This window comes from Syzygium oleosum, unplaced genomic scaffold, assembly GCF_021117445.2.
Source record: "Syzygium oleosum isolate NSW1041296 unplaced genomic scaffold, Sole_v2.1 Sole_v2.05, whole genome shotgun sequence".
Lineage (NCBI taxonomy): Eukaryota > Viridiplantae > Streptophyta > Magnoliopsida > Myrtales > Myrtaceae > Syzygium > Syzygium oleosum.
The window spans coordinates 13,421,207-13,444,605 of record NW_026607489.1 but is presented as its reverse complement, the minus strand read 5'-3'; the positions used below and the strand labels follow the sequence as shown (position 1 = coordinate 13,444,605).

The window sequence follows — 23,399 nt, the reverse complement described above, 5'->3', positions numbered from 1 at the left end:
TCTATTTCATGAATGAGTTTTTTGTCAAAATACCCATTTGATAATGACACAATTTTTATTCTTGAAAAAAAAATTCGTTTGATAATAACACAAAATTTATTTCTCCTAGCAATCGGTGGGCGGTGGCCGGAGGTGGCCAACGATGGTAGGTGGTGTCCTGTGTCGGGTGGCAATGGACGACGATGGGCGGCGGCAGAGGACGGTGGCGGGAGAGTGGCGGCCGATCGTGGGAGGTGGTCGACGTCGCGCGACGGCGGAGGATTATAGACGGCGGCCAGCGGCGGAGAACGGTGGCGGGAGTGGGTCAGTGTCGGGTGGCGGTGGATGACGATGGGCAGAGGCGAAGGACGATGGCAGGAGGCGACCGGCAGAGGATGGTGGCGGGAGGCAGCCGGCGGGCAGCGGCCGACAATGGGAGGTGCCCAGCGTTGCGCAACAGCACAAGACTACAGACGGCGGCCGATGGCGAAGGACGGTGGTGGGAGTTGGCCAGTGGGCAACGGCTAACAACGGGAGGTGGCCGGCGATGGCTAACGGCGATCAATGTCGGGCGGCGGCAAAGGACAGCAGAAGGTGGTCGGCGGGCGGTGGTGAACGGCGGTGGACAACCGCGGCCAATGGTGGGAGGCGGACGACGTTGAACGGTGGCAAAGGACAGCAGATGGCAGGTAGCGATGGATTGCCGCCAACGGGTTATGGCAGACGACGTTGGGAGGCGGTGGGACATGGCCAGTGGCGGAGGACGGCAGCGAACGGCAATGGACGACGGTGGTGGGAGGCGGTCGGCGGCGGCTAGAGATGACCGGCAATGATGGCGGGCGGTGGGTGAGTAGTTGGCTAATAGCGAGGGCGAGCGATGAAAAGAGTTTTTATTTCTCATTTTTGTTCCAGAAATAGAAAATGAGATTTTTTTTACTTCTGATTTATATTCCAAACCTATTTATGGAGTAAAAATTTGTTTTAGAAATAGAAAAATAAAATTGCGTTACCAAACGGATTTTTATTCCAAACCTGTTCCTAGAAATAGAAAAATAGAAAAACAGAGAAATAGAATGGTTATCATTCACACCCTTAGTCTTAGGTATCTACGTATGACAAAATGTTTTGGCTGCAAAAACTAGCAATATACTCTTTTTTTTTTTGCAATATACTCTTGTGTAAATTTGAGAAGTGAGCATGTTTTTTTTTTTAATAATGAAAAAATAAGTAAACAATTTTAAGGGCGCAAATGATAATCATTCTGTTTTCCTGTTTTTCTATTTTTTGGTTCCCGGGATCAGGTTTGGAACATAAATCTGTTTGGTAAAATAAATTTTTTTAATTTATTTATAGGACAAATTTTGGCCCAAAAATAGATTTGGAACAGAAATGAGAATTTAAATTTTTTTACTTTTCTATTTCTGGAACAAAAACAGAAATAACAACTCTCTTTTATTACTCACCTTTGCAGCTTACCGTTGCCCACTCACCGCTGGCCGCCGGCCATCCGCCGCCACCCACCGCCGTTTGCTGGCTGGTCGATCGTCCGCCAGCGCCACCGCTCACCGGCCATCCACCGTCGCCCGTTGCCACCGCTGCTCGCCAGCCGTCTGCCGCCTTTCGCCTGCCATTTGCCACCGCCGCCGGCCATCCGCCGTCGCCCATCACCACCGCTGCTCGCTTGCGGGAATAGAAATTTTGCGTCATTATCAATCAAATTTCTATTCTGGGAGCATAAATTTTGTATCATTATCAAACTCAACTTTTTGCTCAAAAACTTGTCCGGAAAAGAGAAATAGATTTTTTTAATTTCTAGTCAGAAATAAGGCCGAAGAAGAGAAATGTTGTCATTCGCGCCCTAAATAAAATAAATAGAAGATACCCAAGGGCGGCGAAGATGAAATTAAATAAGACCCGTCTCTAAAGTCTAAGACACTGAATTCGTCCCACGGCACGGTGTCATGGCTTCGGCCAGCATCTCACCGATTTTGCTTCAACTTTTGAAACTCAAAATCAGATGTTTTATAAATTTTTAATTAGATCGCCTTAAAAAACTTTAGAAATATAAGAAAAGAACATTTACAATGATCGCATTCTTTTCGTAATTGTCGTAATTATTTATTTGCGACGGGAAATTCGATACGACTTGAAGCCCCAAATACGCCTTAGCCTATCGTGAGGGTACGAACAAAATAGATAAGGCAAAGGGAAAATGAAGGATGTTAGCATTGAAGTTCCAAATAAACTGACGGAAAATGGAAGAGAGTTTTCAGACACCCTCTCTTTTGCCTTATGGATGGCACTGATTTCACTTGCAAAGCACCATCCCTGATGGACACCGTGGTTCAAACTTCAAAATGTAACTAAATGTTATCAAAAGTATGGTACGAATCGACCAGCACACATCCATGAATTTCCAAGGCAGATGCAAGACCAAACATTACATGGTATTCATGCTGCTTCAGCCGTAGGAATGCGCTACTTTCTCATCACTCAATGTTACGACCTCTGCGTAATTGTCTTGCTGTCGTTTTTCTTGGGAAAGTCCCCGTGCACCGACCATCGAAATGCTCATCTCTAGGGCAACTTTCTGGGATGGAAACAACTGAACAAGTCAACATTGCCCAAGACCTTAGCAGCATTTACAAGCTTGGCCAACATACAGGAGTACCTGAGACAAACAATGAGCGTCAAAAGAATAACATGTGCTGTTCTTCTTCTATACATTCTAGAAGCATGATCAAGTAAAATCGCCGAAAGCAGTCTTTGTCCCAACAAAAAATGCACAGGATAAGTATGCTCTTAATCCGACTGGCCCAAAACAGCTTGTTCCTGCAGGATGATACCACATACGACTAAGGTAACCGAAAGGGCCGCTATTCAGTTCTCTTTGCTACTAGTGGCTATCTATAATTTCATGTAGGTACACCTTCCAGGCGATACTGCATAACAAGTCTTTCTACAGTGCTCTGGCTCAGGAATTGCTTCGCTAGCAGCTCTTTCAAAACTTCTGCCGCCAACCCCATCTCGTCTTCGTGAGCAAGTCCTTCCACCAGAATGGTATAAGTTGTTTCATTAGGCATGTTCCCTTTCTCAATCATCATCACAAAAGCTTCCAAGGACAAATCCGTCCTCCGCGACTTACAGAAACCGAGCAGAAGCGCATTGTAATTGTCTACGTCTGGCTTCTGCTCATTTTCCTCCATTATACCAAAGATTTCGATGGCCTCATCTAGCATACCCTCCAGGCATAAGCCTCTGATCAGAGATGAGTACGTAAATGAATCAGGAGTAAACCCGTGCTTTGTAATTTCGTAAAGAAGCTGGAAAGCTGCACAAGTGTTTCCTTTTCTGCACAAGCTTGAAATGACGCTCTTGTAGAACTCGCGCGTCGTGGAACTTTGCTTGTTTCGCAAGCTATGAATAATGGAAAACGCCTCCTGTGTCTTACCCTCTTCACAAAGAATAGCAACTGCATTGTAAGTTCCCTCATTAGGATTACATTGCCGAAAAATCATCTGGTCTAGACATTTAACTACGAGATCCACCTTCCCTTCTTTACAAAGCCGGGCAATTATCGGATTATAGGTAGTGGCCGTGGGCTTGAACTGTCCTTGCGCCATTTCCTCCAGTACCTCCAGAGCTTGTTCGGTCTTGCCATGGAGGGCAAGCGAACTGATCAAAATGTTGTAAGTGACTATGGAAGGTACACGATCCCCACCATCCATCTCAGCTAAAAGTTCGTTCGCCTCCTCCCACCTCCCTTCATAGCACAAACTCCTCAACAGAATATTATAGCTAACTACGTTAGGACTGAACCCTCTTGACGGCAAATCCCTAAAGAATTTGATTGCCTCTTCTGTCTTGCCTTCCTTGCACAAACCAGTCAACAGAACATTATAACTAACCAAATTCGGCTTCCCGCCCTTAGCAACAATCTCGTTCAGAAGCCTCATCGCTTCTTTCACCCCTCTTTCTTTATAAGCAGCCTCAAGCAAGAACGAGTACGTGAAGGCATTCGGAACCAACCCCTTCCGCATCAATTTATCTAAGAGCTGAAGGCTCCGGCTAAACTTCCCATGCATGCAAAGACCCCGGATGATCGAATTGTAGGTGACCGTGTTGGTCGGGTACCCATATTCTTCCATTTTCTCGATGAGCTGCATCGCATGCCCGACATTACCCCTTTTGCACAAATGGTTCACCAGGTAAGTGTATGAAGCTGCATTGGGAATGATTCCTGAACTGGCCATCATCTCCATGACCCTGATTGCCCTTTTCAACTTATTGGCCTTGCACAGATCATACAAGAGCTGAGTTGCCTGGTTGACATCAGGCTTTTGGCCCTTCGCGACCATGTCATCCAAATTCTGGAATGCATCATTGAGTCTGAGGTCTTTGCCTCTTGGATCAGTCTTGCCGCCAAGCCTCCAATTGGGCAACGCAGAAACGGAGTCCTTGGAAGAAATGGTGATCTGGGTAGATGCCAGAGCTCTGGCAAAGCCCTTGCTCAGAGAGAAGGAGTGCAAATTCGGCACATGGGAGTAAAACCCACCAGACTTTCTTGTGTATCCCAAGGATGGCTTTGAGACAGGAGACATTAAGTTGAGCAGAATCGCCATTGATAATCAAAGCACAACCCAGCTCAAGCCTGATCAAACATTTTACTTCAACGGAACTTACAACAGAAATCTTGAATTGTAAAAAGTACGCAATCCACCTCTACTGCAGTCAGACATGCACGGAGGAGGAGGAAGAAATGATAGCTTTTGTTGGGAGAAAAACCTTCTGCAGGAACAACCAATCGGGATTGCAAACGAAGGAGGAGGGGGAACAGAAGTTGAGGCACATACGCTGAGTTCTAGTTCAGGTTTGCGAGAGAATCGACACGAAAGGCAGGCCCAAGAAATATCCACAAAAAATCTAGACGAAGATGCTCTTTTGCAGTATTACCTGGGTACATTTTCGAGTCACTCGATTTTCTCTTTCTTTTTTTTTTAATTCTGAGGTGAAGAAAATGGAGCCACAAATCCCGTCCACAGCTCGCTCCACTGTTATCCTATAGAGAAAGTGCAGTGCGCCAAGGAAGGAGAAGAGAAAAGGTTACTTCTTGAATTTTGATCTAACGTAATATGATCTCTAATTTTTTAATTTATTTAATATAAATTTTAATTTTAATATAATATTTAATATAAATTTTTAATTTATTCAATATATTCTCTAAATTTTTAATACATATTCAATATATTCCCTTAACTAAATGTAGTCTTTAAATTTAAATTAATAAAAATATTACATTGAACATTTCATGAATTAAATTAAACAAGTACAAAAGTTCAGTAACTATATTAAATAGACTAACAATTCATAAATTACGTTGTATATTAATTCAGGGACGATAATATAAATAAAAGTTTATGGATTATTTGCGTCATCTTTCTCCACGAAAAAACAAGACTTGGGTGGCTCAGCGTCGCGCGCTCAGGGAACACGTGTCAGCACGCGCTGTACGTTGGCTCTGGGCCCGAATTAAGAGCCCATTGCGGCGGGGAGCGATCTGGCGGCGAGATCATACTTCTCCGACGAGACGGAAAGCAGGTCGGCGACGTCACCGATCGATCGATCGCGCTTCTCCTCCCTCGAGCGACACGAATTCCAGGCGAGCGTTCCCGTCGAGTTCGAGGTCGTTGCGCTCTCGAATTCCCTCCCGGCTTCGCGAGCAGAGAGACATGAAGGCGAGCAAGCGCAGGGCAGAGACCAGAAGCGTCCAGCTCAACACCCTCCACCACCGCCTCCGCGACGCTCTTCATCTCTGCACCAGGTTCCTCCTCCTCCTCTTCTTCTTCTTCTCTCCTCCTCCTCGTCGTCGATGCTGATTTTTTGTGGAAGGAGAGCGTCAACCCGTAGGACGGGGAGCTTCGAGGGAAGCTCGTGGTCTGGTTCGCGGAGTTGACTGCGGTTGTAATCGTGAATCCTTCGTTGTGCGTGTAGATGTCGCGATGGAGGCCGGACGAGATGGGAGTGCAGGGACATCGAGACGCAGAGATACGTGCTTCGCTCGATTGTTGCTTTCCTCGATTGCGTTTCGGAGGAGACGTCGGGTAATCCGCTTCTGAAGGTGAGGGCGCTCGATGAGTGATCGTGCTTTATGGATTGACGAGGTTTCGCTGCCTGATTTGCGATTTGTTTTTTTCTTCTTATTTCTCTGCTTTTTTTTAAACTTGCATTGATGGGTTTGCTCTCTTTTCAGTCTTTACAAAGAAATATGCGTTCTTTAGGAGCTTATAGTTTCTGAATGAATGGAGTTATATCGTACCTACTTCGCTTTTGGTTATCTCATTAGTGCTGATGTTCAATTGAGGATGCTGACTAAATTGGATAGTTTTCTCAGTTTCTTCGAATGTTCTAGTTCCTTGGCAACATTGTGCGCTTACGCCCTAAGACCATGTTGAGAGTTTTCAATTTTTCTCTTGGGATTGTTCTCGGCAAGAATAACGGAAGTTCCAATGTTCCGCTTGTCTATCGTATGGATTATGCCAATCTCCTTCAGTGGATCACCAGCGCTATAGCTGAGTTCGGTCATTTTGAGCTTCTTGCTATTGTAGGGATTGTTTCTAACTTAGGTTGATGCACATTGGCATTTCGTGGTCTCCTCCCCCATCCCCTTTGTGTTGTTCACATTCACTTTATCTTCTCAGGATTCAGCTGAAGATATAGTCGGGGCATTGGTGGGTATTCTTCACCAAAAAAGTGAAGCCACAACTAGCATAGCGGCGGATGCAGTCTGCAAGTTGGCCAGTGTCTTAGCAACTTCTATTCTGCAACCTCATCTTCCAGATCTTGTTCATCCTTTGTCATCCTTGTCAATTTCCCCTCAGTTACAAGTTGCTGTTCCATCTTCCAGAGCCTTGAGTGTTATGCTTTCAAATTTGAGCAAAAAGAAGGAGAATGAAGTCTGGGAAGTTCTCGATAAAGAAGATATCACAACCCACCTAATTAAAAATATACTAAATTTCTCTGCCAGCACTAGCTCAAATGTGTATTTCCAAGAGATGTTAGCTCTATTGGCCATAATACTGTTGAGGTGGCCTCAATCCAGGTATCAAGTGTGGAGTAATGTGAGTTTTATGAACATGTTGGAGGATTTCTGTGTAAACCCCGACCCTTCTCTTGGAGTTGCTCTTTTGAAGTTGTATACCGCCACAGGTACTTTGACACTTTGCTGTACAGTTAGAAAGCGTTCATACTTGTGCTGCTAGGCCTAACATTCTTCTGTCGTAAAAATTGCTGATACTGTGTAACAGCTCTATGCAGTTATGGTGCCAAGAAGATTCTGGAACATGGTGAAACTATTGTTGGCACAATGGTACGCTTTATGGGAAGTTCGAACCCGCTGTCAGTTCGAATTGAGGGATTTAAACTGGCACAATGTTTAATGGTAATGCTTTGGGTTTTCTTTGCTGGATATTCTCGAGTATATTCTTATGTGCTCATGACAAGATTGCTTCATCCTCTTCCTCTGTGATGAGTCATATGGATGACCTTGTTCTGTTGTTGGGCTCAGTTGACAGAAGAGGGATGCTCAAGAGTGGTCAGCATGTGTTGTGAGCCAATTGTAGAAGCCATAGTGTGTGCAATCAATGAGGGGAAGTTGAAAGAGGGAAAAGGTGCTAATGACCAGATTCCTTTGATGATTGAAGCATGTCGTTTGGCAATGATTACTCGTTGGCCGGGGAAGCATCGTCTCTACTTTTGGAAAAAGGGGATCGACAAAGTTCTTGTTGATATTCTATTGCCGAACTTTGTTGGGAAGTATCCTTCTTATCACACATACACACTGGAGGAGCAAATTGCCATAGCACGGGAGAATCTCATTGATAATCCTTTTCTGGTTTTAAGGCCATATGTATGGGACATTCTTGGGTGGCTTTCAATAAGATATGCTGAAGATTTTGATCCCAAATTTTCTGAAAATGAAGCTCATTTTGATGTTCTTACAGCGGCCGCGTGGTATGTTTTCGTTAATATTTGGTGCTCAGTTCTTTTTAGTAATCTTACCGCACTGCATTATACATTCTTCATCTTCTTTATTTATTGTATTTTCCTGGTTGCACTTTTGACTAAATTTGTATTTTCTTTTAACTTTCTAATTGTCGATGTATGTTCTTTCTAGTGTAGCTTTTGAGGACATTATTGGTAGAGGGAACCAGCTGTGCCATGATGATGTCATCAGTACCTTTAGAAGTGAATCAGCTGTGCGAGTAGTCCTAATGATGATTTTCTCTTCTTGCAAATACATTTCATCAAAGGCTAGAAGTATGCTTTGTGAGGTTCTAAATCCAAACGGTGAGAGGTATCTAAAGCAATTGCTTTATACACTAAAATCCCCATCATTTGGAGTTAACCTTGGGATGCCAAATATGGTTCACATTGTTATAAGTTTGATAGGTTTGACATGCTTTTTGGCTTTGCCTCATTATCAAGGGTTTATTGTGGAAGGCTCAAAGGCCCTATTGTCTTATATGATGGGACGCTCATCTGAATCATTCTATATACCAAGGTCAAATTATGCCCTACATCTCAAGAGCAACTTGCCTGGTAGAGCTTGTTGTTTTCTGAGTTTAGAAGAGTGGGAAGGAAAAGATGTCATTTTGTTCCATAATTTGTGGGGCCTGTCAGTGTCAATTCATCATTCTGGCTCCAAAAGTAAATGTTCGATCATCGCTGTTCTTCAGACAGAAAATGTCAAGACTGAACTAGTTAACAAGCTTCTGGAAATCTGCAAGGACACTTCTAATTGTGGGGCGAGGTGGTTTGCTTCATACATACTGACCTACTTTAGCTACTTCGGTTTTCCTTCAGAAGGAGGGGTAAAAATAGGGAAAGCACTTAGTCACGAGGATTACGCAGATATAGAGCTGATTCTTGGTAATGGTACTTCATTCTGTGTCCACGGGGTTCTTCTTATGGTTAGGTGTCCTTTGTTATTGCCTCCAGAACAGCCTTTTGATGGGGGAACATTTGATAATTCTTCAGTCACTAACGACAGTGATAACTGGCGTGGAAAGTTTCGAAAAGAGATTCGGTTATCTTCTCATGTTAATCGCCTAGAACTGGAGAAATTGTTGGAGTATGTCTATTCAGGGTATGTACAAGTTGAAGAAGATACTGTAAAGAGATTAAAAATTCTTGCGAGACACTCTGGCCTGCATCACTTATCTGAGTTACTTTCGAGGAGATTTCCTGAATGGGCCATCGAGATTCCCAGTTTTGATCTCAAACCAGCTCTTGGTCAAGGGAAGCATATGTTTTGGTAAGTTTTAGGCCCCTGCGCTCTCTCTCTCATGCTTTAAATCATTCCCCCACTCTCTCTCTCTCTCTCTCTCTCTCTCTCTCTCTCTCTCTCTCTCTCTCTCTCTCTCATGCTTTAAATCATTCGTTTGATGGATACTTGAGTAGCCAATTAGATCGACACCTCTGATCTGACTACTTGGGCACAGTCATTCGATTTTAGTTCCTTCTTTTGGCTATGAAGTCTTTTGGCTTTAGTTGTATTAATCATTAGCACACTTAACCAGCATTCAGATGGAGCCCTTCGTCTTCGCATTTTGTTTACATTCAGCACCATGGATCTCCGGTACCTTAGTGCTCCAAAACTTGTGTTTGACTTTTGTTTCTGGGCTTAACAGAGTATCTTGCTTCATTGAAGGCATCAAACTGCTAGTCGCGCATCCTGGGCAAAAAGTCAAATGCTAGTCATGCATCACTTTTTGTGCTGTTTAGCAGAACTTTTTATACCTCCTCAATTTGTTACTAGATTAAGATATCCTGAATATGACATTGTGCAACCTGCCCACTCTTTCCTGTTAGCTATAAGGGAGCTTCATTCTGTCTCAGGGACATAATCTTGGAATCTAAAGCAACGGAACTGAGTTGGACATGCTCTATTTGCTCTATGTCTGTTCCACACATGCATGTTCACCGGATAATTTTATGGGCGAGCTGTGATTATCTGCAGGCATTGTTGCAATCAGGAATGCAAGAAAGGTACGTGGTTGTTTGTGTTACGTCTTTTTTTGATATTTCTAGTGCGCTTTGCTATGTATGGATATTGATATCAAATCCCTATGCGTCTTGTCAGCATGGAGGAAGATATCATTTCCGTGATTCAATCTACAGTTACAAACTGAATTACCCATATGTCATAAAATTTGTCATCCATTGTTAAACATCTAGTCAGCATGGAGAAGGAAGTATGATTTTGTCCCATGTTACAAGCTGGAGTAGCCATGTGAATCTTTGTCGTGAAATCTGTCATTAATAATTAAGTGCAAGTCCGAATATATTAACACTTCCCATTTTTCTTGATGAGAATTCTAGCAATAGCAGAATTGTGATTCTGCTTTATTTATGCGATCCTTAAACCTTTTCTTAAACCTCCTTGTTTCAAATCCAATTATAACTGGGTCCTTTTTGGGGCCAGAAATTATAACTTGGTGGACCTACTTTATCTTTATGAATAATTTTCATGTTTTGTCAAGGGACTTGTCCAATTAAGTGTTCGGGGGGGGGGAACTGAGCAATGACTTTCGTGTTTGTGTTGAGGGTGGCGGATTTATTTGAAAGGGGTTTTGATTCGCAATTAGTTCTCCTCAAGTGCAAGGTGGAAAATTTTGCGTACTCTTGTGAAACTTTCGACTTTTTTGGTTATCTCACTACGATGTACTGTCATTCTGCAGCCAATCACAAATTCTAAAGGTACCTGTCAGTTGGGAAGCTTTAGTTAAACTAGTAAGTTGGTTCTATTCTTCTAAGCTTCCTGAACCCCCATCAGGTTGTTTATGGAGTAACATGGGTACGAAGAAGAAGCTACACCAGCTAGAGCTGTATGTAGAACTTTCTTGGTTGGCGGACTTCTGGCTCCTGGAAGACATTCAGGAAGCGTGTTTTAGGATTGTAGACGATGGCCTGTGTTCTGCGAGACACTTGTCCGTTAAGATTCTCCAAATGGCTGCAAATTTGTCTCAATGGAAATTGGCAGAAGCTGCGGCGAATCATGTCGCTCCATCTTACCGTCAACTGCGTGAGTCTGACGAACTTGATGAATTGGATGAAACACTAATTGAAATGGTTCGTGCTGCCTCTGTACGACTTTCACAGAGCAGGCGATAGTAATTCCAAACTAGTTGGAAAAAGAGCGGTTACAAAGTGGGCTAGACAAATTTTGGCATTTCAACGGAGGAAATTCAACAAAAGGTCTTTGAAGCAAAGGAAGCACATGGAGCAACTAGCATAATCTGATGGGGAGCCAGCTTACTCGACCAGATTTTACTTACCAAAGCAGCTTCCTCGAGAAGTCCTGTCTGTGTTGGGACGGCAAGTGAAAGATTGTACATAGCACAGTTGTACACCGATTCAGCCCGCTTGAGTAGGGGCTCTAGTTTCATTCTTTTGATTCTCTCGGATGTTACAAGCAATCAAGAGCATCCATTGTACACATTTCCGGTTATTGAATAGAAACACATCCATAGCATATTCTTTGTCTGTGATCTGTCCATCTCCTAGCATCACCAACCAATCCTTCTTCCATTACACCCGGGAACACTCTTTAATAGGGCAGAACAGCCCAACAATACGAAAAAGAAGAAAGATCATGTCTTTTCAACATATTTGGATGCAGATGTGCTATGCATAGAGGATCCCTCTTTGATTTTGCTTTGATGTCCTCATCCCATATTTGGCACTCACGGCCTAATCAGGGAGCTGCATTAAGAGAAATTCCAAGGAAAAGACAACATCATGGCGGCTCACCAAACAAAACTTGAGAAACAAAGCGTAAAAAACAAGGCAGAAATATAACTGGCTGTGATTAAATCCCCGGAGCTTCAACATATTGCACGGTACAGAGATCAAGATATAACAGCACAACACAGTAGAGGTAAGAAATGTGTAGGAGTACACGCGCGCAAAAATCAAGAGAAGAGGCTCTAGTTTCGTTCTTTTTACTCTCTCGGTCGGATGTTACAAGCAATCAAGAGCATCGTCCACATTTCCGGTTATTGAATAGAAACACATTGGTGGCATTATTTTGATTGATCCATCCGCCTCCTAGCATCACCGACCAAACCCTTTTCCCATTATGCCCGGGCACACACTTTAATAGGGTAGAACAGCCCACCAATACGAAAAAGAAGAAAGATCAGATGTCTTTTCAACATATTTGGATGCAGATGTGTTATGCATAGAAAGGATTCCCTCTGATTTTGCTTTGATGTCCTCATCCCATCTTTGGCACTCACAGCCTAATCAGTGAACTGCATTAAGAGAATTTTCGACGAAAAAGACAGACTCCATCGTGGCTCACCAAACAAAAATTGAGAAATTTGCGTAAAAAACAATGCGGAAATATAACTGACTGCAATTGATCCCAAGAGCTTCAACGTATTGAACGGTACAGAGATCAAGATTTAACAGCACAACACAGTAGAGGTAAGAAATGTGTAGGAATACACACGAGCAAAAATCAAGAGAAGACCTTAGCAATACTGGCTATTTCAGAAGTAAATCCTAAACTTGACCTTATCACAAAACCGCCACGAACCATCAATATCTCCCCCACCCCACCATTTGCTACTTGAAGTTTAAAGGGATATAAACCCCCAAAACCGGTCCCACCTCCTTGGAATAATAGGTACAGGAACGCGGGATACCTTCTACACCAGCCCTGTACAAAACCAAACCCCCTTGCTCAGGACCCACATCAGTATCTCAAAACAGAGCAACAAAACACGCTCCTAAGTTGGCAAAAACTGGAAACCACTACCCTAATTAAGGGGCAGAAAGAAGAAAGGAAATCTGAAGTTGGGTACAAGCATAAAACTGCTGGAAAGTCTCCCCAGAGAAAAGAAATTAAGAAGCTAAAAACAAGTACTCGAACGGAACTAAATTGACCGGGAATGAAGAGTGCCCCTCGACTCCCACTTCATACTTTGCCATGGCTCCCTCCTGTCCAGGCTTATTGAGATGCACTTGTATAATACGAAAAAACGAGGGAACATAGACCCTTTTGATGCATGCCATGCACACAGCTTTTTCCATAACGCTAATGCCGTACATAAGTTGGAGCTCTGGTGCAGCATTCTATTAACTTAACACCGACTCAGAGCTGATTTGACCACCATTCCCTCCTTCATGGCTGTTAAATCCAACTATAGGCATTGATCTTTGAGCAAAATCCAACAGCAGCTTCCTCTGGTGCTCATCCGTGTGGGGGAGACTTGCTCGTAGCAGCTCAACTGGCATTTCCCGACTAATAGCTTTAGCTGCATCGGCACCAATTACAGGCATGCTTGTCGTTGGGGCTTGCATTAGCAGTGATTGTATTGTGCTGTCGTACTTATTTACACAATATTTGGTGAGAAGACCATAAAACTCATCAAATGAAGCCTGCCACAGTTGTCGATTAGTGATGGTATAGTTGGTGCCAGCATGAGGATCAGTTAGGAGATCGGTTGCCCTCTCAAGAACTGATTTGAGAATTAGGGACGCGCCGTCTCCAGTAGGACTATCAAGGGGACGGAGGGGTGGCTGCTCTGAAGAACAGACCACAGCTGCAAGGCAGGCACTCAGTGAACCAAGATCCATGCCACGCACACAATGTGAAACCACCCTTGCAAGCTTATTTGTTGATTCTGCTGCTCCAGGGTCAGTAGGAAGTCCTCCAAACAAAAATCTTAAATGACGAAAAATGGCCATGCTAACTATCCTCATGAGCTCATCAATGGGAGAAAGGAGCTGAAGGTACCTTGCGAGGAGTTTCCTACCCTTAGGAAGAGATACCAACCTTAAGAACACAAGGTCGTCCTTGGGAGCAAGCCCAACACTATGGCCATTTTTGCCAAGAGGGTCGACCAGCTGGAGAGATGCGGCAAGGCCTTCCAGTAGGACCTGCCGCCTGCGTCTCAACTGAGCCCCACCATCTGGGACCTGATTGAATTGCAGGAATCGGTCTATATCATCCACATCAAGAAGAAGACAGAGCCCATCCTCAATAGCCACTCTTGCTGCAAGCATTGGTTCCTGCTCCAGGGGCTTCTCAGATGCTTTCTGCTCAGTATTTCCAGCTGCACCAGATGAATTAGGCGAATCAACTTCAAGAAGAGGACGAGGTCTCCGAATTGATGAGAAGGAAATTCTCCCTAGAGCATCGACCTGGAGAAAAGCATGTTGTTCAGTGTTCGTGCGGGCTCGAGGAGGGAGTTCCCTGAGATGAGTAGGGCAGAAATGATGCTTCAACTTTGCAGCAACAGATTTTTTAGAAAGACAAGCCTGATGGTAATAATCATCCACATACGGATCATTACTGTGTGTTGCTGCAAGCTGCATCCTGAGGATATTCTCTATCTCATCAGCTGACATATATTTGGATCTAAATCTCGGCCACCCACTACCACTCTTCGGGCCATTGAAATCAAATCCCGGCTGAGAAAAACGCAGATCCTGTCTACCTTTCTGAGCTAATTTTAGTCTTTGCTCACTTAAATCAGCAAGATCGAACATCGCATCAAACTTGCCCATTAACGGTGGAGACGAAGCAAGATGGGGGTTAAATATTTGGGATTGCATCCCTGACAAATGCCCAAAAGGCGGCTGCATTGGACGGTGCAGCCAATGCTGCTGGGATTGTGGTTGTGGTTGTGGTTGAGGCATTAATTGTGGAGGAACTAACCCATTTTGATGAGGAAATTGCTGCTGTAATCCGCTGTTTATTCGACCTGGATGCTCTCCAGGATACAAGTTCATCTGACTGGCCCATTGATTTGGTGGTCGGCTACTAAGTGGTAAACCAGGTGGCATATTCCCGGCAAACTGGGAGCCATGATGCAAGGTGGTCAACTGGACCTGAGAATTAGAAAAAGGAGGAAGGTTTGGTGCAGATAATGCCACCTGGGTTCCACCAGCCGGATGAGGAACATTTAGGTGGCCTGCGTTATAATTTGGAGAAGCATGCTGTGATACTCCACCGGGAGGAGGATACGAAGGGTAAGATGATTTTGGCACTAATATTGGTTCGCTTGAATAATGAGGCTGCGGCTGCTGCTGCTGCTGCGGCTGCTGCTCTGGGTAAGATGACGTCCTGTACAGAGTCTTTGAATCTATAATGTGAGCGGAAGAATATGGTTGTGATGACCATCTTTTGCCTTCTAAAGTGCTATCAGAGTCCACTACATTGCGATGAAACCAGTTAATGTTATCCTCTCCTTGTGCCCACTCAGCAGCGGCAGAACCTATAAGATAGTCCAGTCCAGAAGAAGTAAGAATTAAATTACAACCATATTGAAAAATGGAGATCCTTTCCTAGCAGGAAAAGAGTTAAAACACCTAAACCCCAAAAGGCAGACTTGTAATGTCAAAAAAGATGGATATGTGACCAAACTTGAGACTAGATTCATCATCAAGATTCACGATAAATACATGAGAGTCAGCCATACTACAGAGGCCACCTAAGACCATTCTCACATGACAGATGGCAGATTGAATTTGAAATAGACAATATGCATGCCATAATTCCTTTCATTTAAGGTTGCATAGAGATGCAAAAGTGTACTGAAGCCAAACTTAAACCTGCAAGGGATGACGAAAATCCGAAAGCTGAAGCTAGGAATGGGGCAAATAGTATAAGTCATACCAAGGTTAAAGAAACCAGGAAAGGCTGGTCAGGCTTGACAAAGCAATCTTCAAATTCAAACACTAGATTTATTAAAATTTACAAATGGCATAATTTAAATTCTCGTTTTCTTTTTAGCAGATATGGTAAAGCATCGCAGCATTTCAACTTAACAAGTACGCTTGCTCAGAGGGCATTATGTTAAGCAAAAAGGTATGAGCACGTAAATTTGAAATGAATGACAATGTTCTAAGTATTATTACATCATGTAAACAAATACTTCAATGAAATAAGATAGCGGTGAATATATATATATAGTGACATACTCACTTTCCCTAGATCCTCTTTCACCAATTACTCCTGCAACTCTTGGGCCACTGACCACCTTGTTTAACTGCGAGTAGAACATACAGTTTAGTATAATTGCAAAAAAGAAGCATCATAGGTCCCCAATGCCGGAACAACTCCATTAGACACATCTATCATATGATCAATACTGTGTCGCCATACCCAAAATATTCCAAGAGATGAAGCATCACACAAGATATTACTTCAAACACCAACAAAAAGTTCCATCATAAAGCATCGTCCAAAGGTTGCCATAGACAACCAATGACAAAGGCTGTGGCAGCCAAAGAATAAGCACCTTATGCTGGCAACTAGTTCACTAGCTCTTTAAGAAAAAAGGAATCGTTGCACATAAACAACATTCTCCCCATTACTATGATTGAAATTAACAAACCATTCTACAGTAAGTAGAGCTCTTATATTTTTTAATAAACCAAAGCTCGGTATCAGACCTTTGAAAAGGTACTTGCAAGATCATCAATTTCTGATAAAGATCTTAAGTCCTCGCCCTGCAACAAAGGAAATCTTCGTCATCCATCAAACAAGAGACAATAGCAAATTTTTATAGCCAAAGTACATTGAGCAATCATCGGGACACCATAAGAAATGCTCTGGTGATCATGTTTGAAAGTAAATACCATATTAAACAAGCATGCAAAGGAACAGCTAGAAAGCTTAGTGTCAAAACATTGCAGGAACACGTTAACTGTGAAAGAAATGCTATTCATCTTAAGCAACTGTTCTTCAATTGATATCGTGCTAATTTCAACATTTCAATTATCATATATATAATAAGAAGAAGAGGTATAACCGCAGTTGTTAATTCAACTTCATGAGACAAATCGCATCATCAAACCCAAGAACAGCATAATTAACTTTCATCAGGAAATGAGAAACACTGCCTCGATAAAAACCACAATCGTATTTAGAAAAAAAGTTAAATGTATAGGTGAAATAAAAGTTTTCAGAGCCAATTCAAACCATAAAACTTCACCAATTGACTAGATATGTGGAACCCAAAAACACTGGTTTTAATGATCAATTGATATGAGCACTCTACTAGATGTAAACTCTATGATTAAAAAAACAGAGCATACTCTCGGACTATCTCAATGACATTCCACCAAAAGGTCACTGCATATCACATATCTGCACCATTATTAAATTCATAAGTAATGTCTTGGTATGATGTAGAGCAGTAACCCTTTTACGAATACATACTCTCGGTGCAGAAATTGAGCGTTCAAGACATATTAGCAATACCTATCTGACCTTGCAATCAAAGAAGAGACAAATAGAAAAGGAACTCAAAATTTCTGGAGATGATGAATGTATAAATGAGGATTAACGGATATCAGCTTAGGCTTCATTCAAATTGACAAATGTTGAAGCCAGTTTGTTTAAAAACCAAGTACATGAGGTACTATCTCGAATATTCAAGATATCAGTATTGCTCCAAACAGTATTCATCAGGGCATCTCCACGCATAAACTAAAGAGAAAACTAAAGACGGGAAAAAGGAGAGGGGCACATCACCTCTTCCTTATCATACAGAAACTCCTCTTCATCTAAGCCAGTAGGAGGCAAATCCTCCTCTTCATCTTCTAATCCCCCCAACTCAACTTCTTCGAGAACATCATTACCAAAGAATGCATATTGCGATGCATCAAATCGAGTGCCCCCTGCTTCGCAAGAACATTTCGTCGATATAAACATGTCAGCCAAATCACGAATTTCTGGAAATTCATATATCAGCCATAGCAGGAGAATGTATACATCCGTAAGCAGAAGTTCAAGAAGGATGTGAAAATTGTTGTTCCGATCATAAGCAAGACCAAAATTCATCAAACAGAAATCACGCGAATCCGAAAGCCAAGAAGAATAAAACAGCCTCAGGAAAATTTGATAGTACAACACTGTCACTTGATTTTTCGTTCGAAAGCTAGGCAAGCCTCCCCCCTACTGAACAATTTTGAGCTTCTGATTTCCCTTAGCTCGCAACAAAACATTCCAGAGAACATGAACACTCATTCACACAATTCTCGAGCTCATAAGAATCGGTCGAACTTCAAATGACAGAAGAAGACCAACATACGAGGAAACAGGCCAAGTCAACAGACGACAGGACGACGCTTCCTCGACAAACGAGTGTGAAAGTAGATCTGCCGAAACGGCAATCAGCTTGACGACGGAACGAAACGAAAACAAAGAGGAGAGAGAAATCGCCGAACCTGCGGAGCCGTCGCCTGATTGCTCGAGATCCTGCGAGCCGGCAAGTTGAAAACGGCTGTTGTCGCCGCTACCAAAACCATCCATCGCAACCCTAATTATCTACAAGCTCCAGGCCCTAATCTAAACGCCAGAAGAGAAGGGGAAAAAAAAAAGAAGAAAGAAAAAACCGAATCCGAATCCGAATCCGAATCCGAATCGACAAAGCTGCCGAAGGAAAAGAAGGCGAAAGACCTAGCCGAACGCGACGGACCCCGCGCGACGAAATACCAAGGGGTCTCGTCCCGACGACGGCGATAAGATCTGTACAGCTCACTGAAGCGACGAGAGACAGGTACCGAGAAGAAGAAGCAGCAGCAGCAGCAATCCGAGCAAAAACCGGACAGTTAGGTCCGCAGCAGGCGACTGTGGAAGTGAGGGGGGGGGGGGGGGGAACAAAAAGAGCGAAAGAGCGAAGCTGAAACCGAAACCGAAGCCCTATCGCCGAGTATAGGATGCGGCGGCGGCGGCGGCGGCGGCGGAGGAGGACGGTGGAGAGAGAGAGAGAGAGAGGTGGGTTCAGCAACAGAGGAGGGAGTAATATAATTGGAGCAGCCTCATGATTGAGGAGGGGAGCGCGACGGTAGGGGTGGGGAGTGGGGGTGGTGGTTGTGCTTGTGTGGTGGGTTTTTGTGATGTTTTTTGACCCACTGTAGTGGAAGAGAGAGGGTGGGCGGTGGAGGGGTTTTTCGCTTTTTTTTTTTATATTCATTATTTATTTTTAGCCCAACGAAAAGCTCGAGTATGACGTGATGATCTATAGGGGTGAGCATGGTTCCAATTCTACTTGAAACCTGAGAACCTGACCGTTAAGAACACGTAGGTTCTAGTTCTAAGGCATGCAGGGTAGATTCTACGTTCCAAAATTTAGAAAACTTGTTTTGACGAGTAGGTTCCAGGTTAGGTAGGTGGGAACCTAGAACCCGAAACATAAACAAGTTTTTTGTGTTTTTTCTTAGTCTATGTCTTCGCGTGATCATGTAGTATTTTATGGCATCAAATGATGAGTGTATAATTTATTAATGTTTTATACTTTTTTTGGTCTAAATATAAATTGTGGTCATTAAATCGTTGCAGCAAGTGGTAGCCATTAAATGTGATGATTCATTGCAATTATTCAATTAATAATACAGATGGAACTTGGGTAGACCCTAGAACGGATCTAGAACTTGTGATAGGATAAGTTCCATATTCCAAAAAATGACGAATCTATTCTCATGGGTAGGTTCCAAGTGGAACTTGTACGAAACATGAAACCGCTTACCCTTAGTATCGATTCACGCGATGACTTCTCATTTTAATTATATTTATTTGAACTATAATGGTAGGAAAACTAGTCTTTTGTATTCTCTCTTGTGAATAAAAAGCATGTTCAATATTGTTGTCTTCATTTTCATTTTGTTTGACTAGGAATGAAATAAAAAATAAAAGTACATGTTATACCCTGAACTTGCACCCGATAGTAGGTTCCAGGTTCCTAGTTCTGACGGGTAAGCTCCATGTTCCAAAAAATGAGGAGCATGTATCCGATGATAGGTTCCATATGGAATCTGTAAGGAATCCCGGAACCGTTCATCCCATGATAATCCGCTGGTTATTATTTTTTTGGGTATATTTCGCATCATTTTGGATAATTTTTGGGGGTCGGTCGTTTGTATTTTTGCGCACGTGGGTGGGCGACCAATTAGAGGGGCAGTGGGACATCGGGCCCGTGGGGGTACAGATGATGATGCTTATTGAAGAAGGTCTTGTAGTGTATATGCTTTTCTTTGCAAAGCAGATAGCGAATTTTCGGATTTTGTGGTTTCCTCGGGCATGCCTAAATTTAGTAAAAAATAGAAACCTCGAATGCATTTTTCGGGAATCGTGCCAAAATCCGGCAACCTCGGTGATGTCTAGTGGGAATAGATAACCACCATATCGTCAAAAGATATGAAAAATATTAAGTGCAAACGACGTCGAGTGAGAGTGAACCCTTATCGAAATGGAAATTAAATCGGGATATCCAACTTACGTGTCGAGTCACGGAGGGCATAATGCAAAGGTCGGTAGATTGAGTCCCCCGGGTAAAGATGATCCGGATCATACTTCTCCCGTAAGTTGTTCCCGTTTTTTGAGCACCGTGACATGCGAAATGCTTTTTTGCTTGTGACTCGACAAAAATGCAAAGGGGAAAGGCACAGTTGACTTTGTGATGTTTAAGCTTAACTATGTTCTCGCGTTCTTGTGGTCCCTATTTGAAGGGGAAACTTAAGACAGAAGAGTACGAGGATGGAAGCTTATTTCCTTACTTAGGCTATATTCGTTTCGCGAAAAAAAAAATTCTGAAAAACATTTTTCATAATTTCCGGTGTTCGGGAGGCAGAAAATGAGTGGTCAAGAAAAATATTTTCCGATCAATGGAAAAGTTCCTTTGAAAATTGATTGAGGAAGAAAGGAAATCATTTTCCAATCTTCCCGTCCTCTCCTCTCCTCTCTCCTCTTCCTGTCCTCTCCTCTTCCCACCGTCCCCATCGTCCTCTCCTCTTCCTATCGCCGGATCTCCAGAGCCGCTCCTCCTCCACTGCTGCCTCGCGCTTCATCTACTCCTCCCCCGCTATTGCCTTGCGTGTCCTCTCGTCCCATGGCCGGTGAGCTCGAGCGAGGCCGAGCCTAGCCTAGCCTCGCCTCGCCAGATCCGGCGATGCTTGGCGGAGCTCGAGATTGGCGAGGCAAGGCCAAGCCTTGCCAGATCTGGCAAGGCAAGGCTCGGCCTCACTCGCCCGAGGCCGGTCGCCGGCCAAGGCGAGCTTCACTGGCCTTGGGCGAGCAAGGCCGAGCCTCGCCTGTGGCCAGTCGCCGGGCGTTGCCATTGCCGGAAACCGGCAGAGAAAGAAAGAAAGGGAAATAAAAAAGAGAAAAGAAATATTAAAACACAAAATAAAAATTTATTAAAAATAATGCATTAAGGAAAATATTTTCCAAGACTTTTTCAGATTTCAGCCGAACACCAGAAAATTGTGTCATTTTTCAGGAAAATGGCTTCCTGAAAAACATTTTACGGAAACATAATATTTTCTGTGAAACGGAGCCTTAATCGCAATTTCGAAATTAATGAGGGCGATCGAAAGACGAATGACATGAAGTCTATTCAAATCTTAGCTAAAACAATCGATGACGGTTTAACGATGACGTGTAGAATAATTACAAATGACCCTATGGATCTCCTAATAGAAAAATATTGGACTCGAATAGGAAAGGTAAATTACTTGAGTATCTCCCAATTTATATTCTATTCGAACTTTAGTAGGAAATTTAATATTCGATATGGCTTTCGAGACGGGTTTTGAGTCCTGATTGAAATAGGCTAACTAGTGCTTTAATCATTCCACATCACCGCAAGCTAAAAGCGGCATTGTTATGATCACACCAATTTTTTTTCTTTCTAAAGCCATCAAACAAAAAATTTGTTTCCCATTTTTTTTTCCGGACGAAATAGTAAAACTAAAAACCTACCGTGAGTCATGGTGGTTGAATGTCATTAATCGACACGGTCCCTTTCATGTACTACAACTATAATTTTTACTCCTAGAATGTTCTTTTATGTTATCCGGCCTGATAAAACAAGAGCATGGTTTTGCCAAAAGATAATGCGCTGTTGTTTTGGTTGACAATACACTTAAATGGAGGATACGAGGAACAGGTTGAGGCGGGCAAGATTTAAGGTGTGTTCGTTTCGCGGTTAATGAGTGATTTGAAAAACATCTTCCGAAAAATAATAGTTTGTATCGCTTACAGAAATAAATAAATGGAAAAAAATTGCTCACGAAAATAATTAAGCATAAATTGTTATCGACGATAAAAATATTTTCCGTTAACTAATTTTTCTAAACATTATGAGCAATCATTTTTCGGAAAATATTTTTCAAATCACTCATTTTTCGCGAAACAAACACACCAGAGATTGTTACTCTTCTGCCACATCAGCCAAAATGAGATTTTAGAGCTACGACCTAACGTGAAATTTTAAGATACTTGTATGCGATTTTGAAGGTATAGATATATCATGAGGGTCACTTTCAGAAATTGGATTCGTTTATGCGGCACATGGTAGAATTTTCTTTTGTCGATTCTTATTCTTGAACACTAAAAATCGCCAAAAAAGTTGAGACGATTAGAGTTTCAAGTCAATACATGATTTCGGGTCTCTTCATTGCACTTGAATGTTCGGATTTGAACCATATTAAATGAATAATGTCAGTTACTTTTTTTTTTTCAATAAGAATTTCTAAATAGATATTGAACATCCGTCGAGCATCGAATCGGCCTTCACAGTAGGAGAAGTGAGTGGCCATCGTTCCTTGCAGAAGGCTGCAGCAGACAAGACACAAAATTCTCTCTCGGGTCCCAAAACGAGAAACTATACCATGATTTCAGGGAAAACGACACAAATAATCCCTAAACTTTGACTTAATGTGCAATTTAGTTCCTGAACTTTTAATTTATTAAATATAGTCCCTGAACTTTAACCTAATATTTAATTTGATCCTTGAACTTTTGATTTGTTCAATGTGGTCCCTGAACATTTAATATGTGTTCAATTTAATCCCCGAACTATTTGACGGGAATTAAAAGTTCAGGAACCAAATTGCACATTAAGTCAAACTTCAGGAACTATTTGTATCATTATCCCATGATTGTATGGTATCGCGTCATGGGCTGAGTTTGGCACGCACTTGTGCTGAAATCCAATCACGAATTATCACGTGATCATAACGTGGCGAGCAAATAAAGAAAATTAAAAACCCGCCTCCCTTTTTTTCTCTATCTCTTCTTGTGCTGTGTCGAAGCTGATCACGGTTGTGTGCGTCCATGGCCGAGTCACCCCTCCATCGTTGCGGCAACTCACAGTCATTGCCGTCCTTGGCCCCAGGCACTCACTACACTGTGTCTTGTCCATTTGCTTCAACCAGAACAAATAGAAAAGAAGAAGAAGATGTTGGGACTCCTCGGAACTCGAATGTTAAACAACGTCGAAGTTGAACCCCATAAACAATATGCTAGGCCTCCACCTGTCTTCCGTGATATGGCAAGGAACGAAGATGGTGGCTCGACAATGGGTCATGATGGCTCCATATCTAGTAATGAATGAGCTTGA

General features: G+C 42.7%; 3 protein-coding genes across 9 annotated transcripts; 1 reads left to right on the top strand and 2 right to left on the bottom strand.

The window, feature by feature from the left end:
* Positions 1-2,323: 2,323 nt before the first annotated feature.
* On the bottom strand, positions 2,324-5,051 carry LOC115693382 (pentatricopeptide repeat-containing protein At1g79080, chloroplastic). The gene has a single exon (XM_056311601.1). It carries the CDS (start codon positions 4,599-4,601, stop codon positions 2,895-2,897), a length of 1,707 nt encoding a protein of 568 aa, XP_056167576.1. The 5' UTR covers positions 4,602-5,051; the 3' UTR covers positions 2,324-2,894.
* A 450-nt stretch (positions 5,052-5,501) lies between these two features.
* On the top strand, positions 5,502-11,520 carry LOC115693395 (BTB/POZ domain-containing protein At1g04390). Of its 5 annotated transcripts, XM_056311597.1 has the most exons (9): positions 5,502-5,800; positions 5,971-6,097; positions 6,678-7,185; positions 7,284-7,417; positions 7,544-7,989; positions 8,153-9,292; positions 9,877-10,026; positions 10,719-10,737; positions 10,814-11,007. In XM_056311597.1, the coding sequence occupies exons 1-9, from the start codon at positions 5,709-5,711 to the stop codon at positions 10,859-10,861; spliced, it is 2,664 nt and encodes an 887-aa protein (XP_056167572.1). In that variant the 5' UTR covers positions 5,502-5,708; the 3' UTR covers positions 10,862-11,007. The 5 variants fall into 5 exon arrangements, with proteins under 5 accessions (XP_056167572.1, XP_056167573.1, XP_056167574.1 ...); XM_056311598.1 differs by lacking the exons at positions 10,719-10,737; positions 10,814-11,007 and adding an exon at positions 10,121-10,322; XM_056311599.1 differs by lacking the exon at positions 10,719-10,737 and having other exon boundaries at positions 5,503-5,800.
* Positions 11,521-12,367: 847 nt separating this feature from the next.
* LOC115693381 (protein PAT1 homolog) lies at positions 12,368-18,666 on the bottom strand. 3 transcript variants are annotated; one of them, XR_008816625.1, is made up of 6 exons: positions 18,226-18,666; positions 17,531-17,679; positions 16,447-16,503; positions 15,977-16,040; positions 12,931-15,266; positions 12,368-12,703 (listed from the first exon to the last, which is right to left on the bottom strand). XR_008816625.1 is itself a non-coding variant. In XM_030620360.2 (5 exons), exons 1-5 carry the CDS (start codon positions 18,308-18,310, stop codon positions 13,123-13,125), a joined length of 2,499 nt encoding a protein of 832 aa, XP_030476220.1. In that variant the 5' UTR covers positions 18,311-18,666; the 3' UTR covers positions 12,368-13,122. The 3 variants fall into 3 exon arrangements, 2 of the variants coding, with proteins under 2 accessions (XP_030476220.1, XP_030476221.1); XM_030620360.2 differs by having other exon boundaries at positions 12,368-15,266; XM_030620361.2 differs by having other exon boundaries at positions 12,368-15,266; positions 17,531-17,676; positions 18,226-18,665.
* Between the last annotated feature and the right edge of the window lie 4,733 nt (positions 18,667-23,399).

Excerpts from the sequence above, each read along its gene's own strand:
- LOC115693382 (XM_056311601.1), bottom strand. The coding sequence starts at position 4,601 with ATGGCGATTCTGCTCAACTTAATGTCTCCTGTCTCAAAGCCATCCTTG.
- LOC115693395 (XM_030620381.2), top strand. The coding sequence starts at position 5,709 with ATGAAGGCGAGCAAGCGCAGGGCAGAGACCAGAAGCGTCCAGCTCAAC. Across the intron at positions 6,098-6,677 it reads CGGGTAATCCGCTTCTGAAG|GATTCAGCTGAAGATATAGT; the intron begins GTGAGGGCGCTC and ends TTATCTTCTCAG. Across the intron at positions 10,027-10,718 it reads CAATCAGGAATGCAAGAAAG|CCAATCACAAATTCTAAAGG; the intron begins GTACGTGGTTGT and ends GTCATTCTGCAG.
- LOC115693381 (XM_030620360.2), bottom strand. The coding sequence starts at position 18,310 with ATGGATGGTTTTGGTAGCGGCGACAACAGCCGTTTTCAACTTGCCGGC. Across the intron at positions 16,041-16,446 it reads TTGCAAGTACCTTTTCAAAG|TTAAACAAGGTGGTCAGTGG; the intron begins GTCTGATACCGA and ends TTCTACTCGCAG. Across the intron at positions 15,267-15,976 it reads TGAAAGAGGATCTAGGGAAA|GTTCTGCCGCTGCTGAGTGG; the intron begins GTGAGTATGTCA and ends ACTATCTTATAG.